We start from the raw sequence: 6,527 nt of genomic DNA, 5'->3' as shown, positions 1-6,527 counted from the left end.
TACAGGGTGAAAAGTGGGACTCAGCATTCTCCAAGTCGCCTTCAAACTCAAAGATTTTGTGACTCCAGCTCAAAGATGGTCACTTCCTTCCAGGGTGGCAGAAGAGTCTTCCTGGAATAATTGGGATGTCCAGTCTAGCCTTGGGAGACGGTTAGGATTGTGATGGGTGAGCACGAGGGGGAAAAGCATTTCTCGTGGAAAGACAATAGACCCAACTTGCTGGAGCTGACTGCTCCCATGAGGCTCCAAAGTCATCAGAACCAAGCTGACAAAAGCTTTCAAAACCAGCGTAAGGGATTTGAGCAAAATCTTTTAGGCAACAAGGAGCTATGGAAGATGTTTGTGCAAGAAAATACAATTCAATTAAGAAAAGCATCAAGGAAGGTTGTTGTGGCATTTACTTAGGACAGATTAGAAATGGGTGAGATTGAAAGAAGCAGAGGATTATTAGGAGGGATAGGGCTTCCCTGGTGGTGCAGTGGTTCAGAGTCCGCCTGCCGATGCAGCGGACACGGGTTCGTGCCTCGGTCCGGGAAGATCCCACATGCCGCGGAGCGGCTGGGCCCGTGAGCCATGGCCGCTGAGCCTGCGCGTCCAGAGCCTGTGCTCCGCAAAGGGAGAGGGCACAAGAGTGAGAGGCCCGCGTACCGGGAAAAAAAAAAGAAAAGAAAATAGGAACCTAAACTCAGGGAATGGGAATAAAATAAAAGGTTAGCATAAGGGAAACTTTGGGGAAAGAAGAATCCACAGGACTCGGTGACTGGTTATGTTGGGAAAGAGGCCGAAGGAAAAGTCAGATGAATGAATGAAAAGGTTTAAGTTCTTGAGAGAGGGATGATGAGAGAAGCAGTGCCTTTAAAACAACAGGGTCAGGGAGTGTAATCTGAGAGACCAGTAACGATCCCAACATGGGAAGCCAGTCTACAGAGAACTCTGGCCAAGCCGACACCTCCAAGTCGGGTAGTGTCTCTCTTGTATCCAGTGGAATATTACCAGCTGGTATCTTGGAGGAAATTGGATTTCTTGATTTTCCAAATGAGCCAAGCTGTTGTGCTGGCAACCAACACACATGACAGGCAGTAAGCCAAGCATAAAGCAACAGGTTTAAAACATGGGAGGGTGTAGATAAACTATCTCTAGCCTTTAGCTAAGGGGACATCACAGAAACAAATGAAAAAGAAATCTTCCCAAACCCCAGAGCCATCGATTTTTTTATACTGCTGTCATATAAAAACATGTATAAAACTATTGTGAGATCTCCTTTCTTTCTTATTGGGAAATAAGGTAAAGAGGGATACTTTGAAGCAAAAGCATTTTTGGAGGTAGTACTTGAGATAATATTGGGGGGAAAATCTCTTCAACATAACTTAGGCTCAGTCTGTGTAGAAAAAGTAAATACAGATGCAGAGCTGGTGAATTTGAACAATGTAGAGAAACAGACTGGATCGTTCAGGCTGCTAAACCTGCCTTTTTTTTTTTCTCAACCGTGGTGGGTTTTATTTTGTTTCGTTTGGGTTTTGCTTGGATTATCTGGACAATTACCTCAACTCTCTATTTCACTCTGGTTCTAGAGACATAGTCTTCTAAGTGTTCTATTTTTATCGTGTTCAAGTAAGGACCGAACACAATGAGCTCATTGAAATGAGCCTCACTAAAAGGATTAAGCCAGTTTAAAGGATATGTTTCCAGCACATCCTCTATTTTCCATGATGAAGAAAAATGAGCAATTCTGTGCCCTTGGTCTACCCTCTCCATTAATAATAGTTTCCTCCTCAGAGGCAAGGGTGAAGCAGAAAGCCACCTCTGGGCAAATACTCATGTTGATAAGGGCAAAGGAAGCACAGCCATCTGGAAAGCACGTCTAATTGCCCAAGTCGTGCGGCCCCCAGTCCAGAGCTCTGGCAGCTCCCTGGAAGGCTGACCAGGGTTTCTCTTGCATCGTGACTTCTCTAAGCAAATTTGAAATTCAGTGATTCCCTCCAGTTCTTGGGGCCAATTGGAAGACTGCAGCCAGGGGGTCTGGGTTGGAGTCGCTTGCACCATAAGCTCTAGATACTAATAGGATCCAGTGGCTGGGAATAGCTGGAAGCTTTGGAAGGCAGTTTTCTTTCTCAGCTCTCTTTTGGTCTGGTGATCTTGGCCTTGGTAACTCCATATAAAGACCGCTCTCCTTTTAAGTGAGCTTAAGACAAACAGCATAGGCGCTTCTTGGAATATTATTTTGCAGACGTATCAGCACTTTTCTATTTACATGAAGAGAAAAGGTGGTGAAAAGGGACTGAACAGCTTCTGGCTGCTGGTGAAGAAGAGAAGTAAGGTGCAGAATGGGGAGGTCCCTTCTCCAGGCCCTATTCCCTGGGCCTGAACTCCTCCAGCCAGCTCCACGGAGCCGAAAAATTCGCCTCAAAGAGCACACCCTATACATGCCTTACTACCAGAGTGTGACCTGGGACAGAGACTAAACACACACAAATTATTTTAAGACCTTAGAATCACTGTTACCCAGAGGGCAATGTGGTTGGCAGGACCAACACAGAACTTGCCTTACAGCTGAATTTTCATAGCAATCACCTTGTTTTTATTTAGGTTGAATTTTAGAATCAGTAAAACTAGCAAAAGTCTTTCTAAAGATGCTTTTAGTTCAAATCCATGTAGGGACTTCCCTGGTGGTCCAGTGGGTAAGACTCCATGCTCCCAATGCAGGGGGCCTGGGTTCGATCCCTGATGGGGGAACTAGATCCTCCATGCATGCCGCAACTAAGAAACCTGCGTGCTGCGGCTACGAGCCTGCATGTCGCAACTGAAGGATCCTGCGTGCCACAACTAAGACCCAGTGCAGTCAAAATAAATAAATCAATATTTTAAATAATTAATTAATAAAATAAAATAAAATCCATGTGAGAACAGAAACAGACTCACAGACATAGAAAACAAACTTATGGTTGCCAAAGGGAAGGGGGTAGGGAGGGATAAATTGAGAATTGGGTATTAACAGATACACGCTACTGTATATAAAATAGATAAACAAAAAGGATCTACTGTATAACAAAGGAAACTATATTCAATATCTTGTAATAAGCTATAATGGAAAAAAAATCTGGAAAAGAATATATATATATATACATGTATATATGTATAACTGAATCACTTTGCTGTACACCTGAATCGTTGTAAATCAACTATACTTCAATTTTAAATAATATTAAAAATAGCAGAAGGTTTCTGGCGGCATCGGCGCCATTTTGCCGGAGCCTGTGACCGAGTGGGAGTGGAGTGGAGCAGCTGTTGTTGCCGACTCTTTCCTCCTCCCCACGGTCCAGTCAGCTGGTTGATTAGGCCATCGGCCCTCAAGCCGAGACCTGTCTCTTATTTAGTTCTGGGGAGTGCCTGGCCGACATGAGTGATGTAGAGGAGAACAACTTCGAGGGCAGAGAGTCTCGCTCTCAGTCAAAATCTCCAACGGGAACTCCTGCTCGTGTAAAATCGGAGAGCAGGTCAGGATCTCGTAGTCCATCAAGAGTTTCCAAACACTCTGAATCCCATTCTCGATCAAGATCAAAATCCAGGTCGAGGTCAAGGAGGCATTCTCATAGACGTTACACTCGATCCAGATCCCATTCTCACTCTCATAGGAGACGATCTCGAAGTAGGTCCTATACACCAGAATACCGGCGTCGCAGGAGCCGAAGTCATTCTCCAATGTCTAACCGGAGAAGACATACAGGCAGCAGGGCAAATCCAGATCCCAACACGTGTCTAGGAGTGTTTGGCCTCAGTTTGTACACAACAGAGAGAGATCTTCGCGAAGTATTTTCTCGATATGGACCGTTGAGTGGTGTCAATGTGGTTTATGACCAGCGAACTGGACGATCACGAGGATTTGCTTTTGTTTATTTCGAGAGAATAGATGACTCAAAGGAGGCTAAGGAAAGGGCAAATGGAATGGAGCTGGATGGTAGAAGAATTCGTGTAGATTATTCTATCACCAAGAGAGCGCACACACCTACACCAGGCATATACATGGGCAGACCAACTCACAGTGGTGGTGGAGGTGGTGGTGGTGGTGGAGGTGGAGGTGGAGGAGGTGGCAGACGTCGAGATTCTTACTATGATAGAGGATATGATCGTGGGTACGACAGATATGAAGACTATGATTACCGGTACAGAAGAAGATCGCCTTCTCCTTACTATAGTCGATACAGATCACGATCAAGATCTCGTTCCTACAGCCCAAGACGCTATTGATAAACAGAGTGGTTGCAGTTGAAGACATCTTTTTCTTTCTTTTTTTTCCCTTTCTCTTTTTTTGTTTAATTCTGGATTTCCCCAAGCTTCTAATCCTTCCTACTCCTTAAAAAGAACCCTTACAAACATCTTTGGTTTATTTAGCATCTACACTTTGTCGATTGTATTGCTGTTTTCACCCCTTTTATTATATTCTTAAAGATGTAATTGTCATTTTGAGTAGTGAAGCATCTTGAGTAAAAAAGGAACCCCCAGTGTTATGCTTTTGTAAATGTTTTTTTGTTTGTTTGTTGCTTTTACAGAAAATTAACTCCTGCCTAATCGAATGAGGAAAGAAATGATCTTTTTAAAGCTTCTTTTGTGTTAGATATTGTATTAGACATGGTATTAGAGAGCTGCATTTACTACAAACTCCTTTTTTAACTTTCTTTTGGGAAAGTTAGTAACAAAGTAGTTCGGTCATGTCAGGTTTGTCTGGGGTGGCATGGAGCAATCAAATAATTGAGTGTAGAAAGTTTGAAGCTATAGAAGGAAACACTTGGTCATTTCTTTTGAAGAACGGAATTTTTGAGCCCTAAAACATATTTCGTTTTTTTAGAGATGAAAAGCTTGTGGACTCCTACAAAACATGTTGTATTTAAAATACATTTGTTAAAACTTAAAAACGTAAAGTTTGATTTTTGTGTTGGAATTTTTGAAGTTTAATCAGTGAAGGACAACCCTTATTATTTATTATTTAGAGCAGTTGTATGCTTTGCTGTTAGAAATTTTGGTATTGGGGAAATGGTTTAAGTAGGCTATTGTATAGAGTCCTTAGAAATAGTGAGGCGAAGGGTAGTCTCCTTTCAAATAAAAGTTAATTTCTTTGAAAAAAAAATTAAAAATAAAATAAAATCTATGTACAATCAAGGATACATCGGTAGTCCATATTAGTAATTATTATGACTGTTGTTATTGTTCTGATTACTATAGAGGGGGTGATTACAGAGCTGACTGAGGTACAGTTTAAGGCTTCCCAAGCCACAGGTTTAATCCCAAAAGAGAACTTCAAGAAAAAACCCTTGTGAGATGGTGCCCAGAATCCATTTAAAGGTTTATAAACCTCAGAGAAACAACTGGTCTGGGAAGGAACCAGCCTATTTATGATGGCGACATACTTTACAAAAGCTCCCAGAGAGGGCTGACAGGGCAAGCAAAGAAAGAACTTTCTTAAGTAAATATCAAATCAATTAAAGGAACAGATCCATGGAAATCAATCATTTACAGAAACAGGTCTTACCTGTGGTTTCTAACACAAAATGCACTACATGCTACACCTCAGGTAACTCAAGAAAAATGGATTCCAAAGTGATTCAACCTCCATACACTATGAGTAAGAGGCAACAGGCTAAAGCAAACCCTGCAAAACAAAGCTTTTAAAGATATAAAAATGCATAAACCTTTCTTATCAGAAAAGAGGTGAATGAATATTACGGTATTCTTCTAGCATGTTTGCTTTAGCATTTGTCATGTAGTTATTCTGTGCAAAGGTAAGGTCTGGTATGCAGTGTAATTATTTTCCCACCTCCTTCTGTCACAAGGTCGACTTAAAGGGCAATTTCTTTCCTTAGTTCTTTAAATGCTTCCAAAAAGATATCTTAAGGTCAAGAAATGCCAACAATGTGCAAATATCTTTCAGGAGTAGTCGATTTCCCCCTAGTACCATTAGGGGAAATTTTATTGTAGTCAGTCTAAGGCAAGTTAATGGAAGATCATATTTCTATTTGCTCTGGGACAGTATTAGTAATTGGAACCAGGAGGAAGCAAGGCCTCAGCTCTGGAGCCCTGCCCTCCGGGTCAGGCTGCCTTCATTCTCTAGTCTGGATTCCACAGGATGTCCAAGTGACATTTCATGTAATTTATCACACGTACCTATGTGTATTTCATGTAATTTATGGGAAACACGTAGCTATATGTACATATTGTTATACGGTTTCTATTGAGGCCTCCTCTCAAGACTTGTAAGCTTTTCAGGTTGGCGAAGCCTTTTTTTTTTTTCCCTTTCAGCCGCACCACACAGCATGCGAGATCTTAGTTCCCCAACTAGGGATCTAACCCGTGCATCCTGCAGTGGAAGTGCAGAGTCCTAACCACTGGACCACCAGGGAATTCCTGGCAAGGCTTGATTATAAGACTCAGATTAGTGATGCAACACTTCTATGAGATTTGGTAGCTGAGGATTTTTGTGTTCTTTGCAAATCAGTCATAATGGGATGGAGTTTGATGAAGTAACTGAAGTCTGG

At 42.0% G+C, this 6,527-nt stretch overlaps 1 protein-coding gene across 1 annotated transcript; it reads left to right on the top strand.

Annotated features, from left to right (window-relative positions):
• The first annotated feature begins 3,269 nt into the window (after positions 1 to 3,269).
• On the top strand, positions 3,270 to 4,505 carry LOC132508582 (transformer-2 protein homolog alpha-like). The gene has a single exon (XM_060128826.1). The coding sequence runs from the start codon at positions 3,397 to 3,399 to the stop codon at positions 4,243 to 4,245; it is 849 nt and encodes a 282-aa protein (XP_059984809.1). The 5' UTR covers positions 3,270 to 3,396; the 3' UTR covers positions 4,246 to 4,505.
• The last annotated feature ends 2,022 nt before the right edge of the window (positions 4,506 to 6,527 follow it).

Source organism: Lagenorhynchus albirostris, chromosome 18 (genome assembly GCF_949774975.1).
Source record: "Lagenorhynchus albirostris chromosome 18, mLagAlb1.1, whole genome shotgun sequence".
NCBI classification, from domain to species: Eukaryota; Metazoa; Chordata; class Mammalia; order Artiodactyla; family Delphinidae; genus Lagenorhynchus; species Lagenorhynchus albirostris.
The sequence above is the reverse complement of the archived record's forward strand: the minus strand, read 5'-3'. Positions and strand labels throughout refer to the sequence as shown.

Excerpts from the sequence above, each read along its gene's own strand:
- LOC132508582 (XM_060128826.1), top strand. The coding sequence starts at position 3,397 with ATGAGTGATGTAGAGGAGAACAACTTCGAGGGCAGAGAGTCTCGCTCT.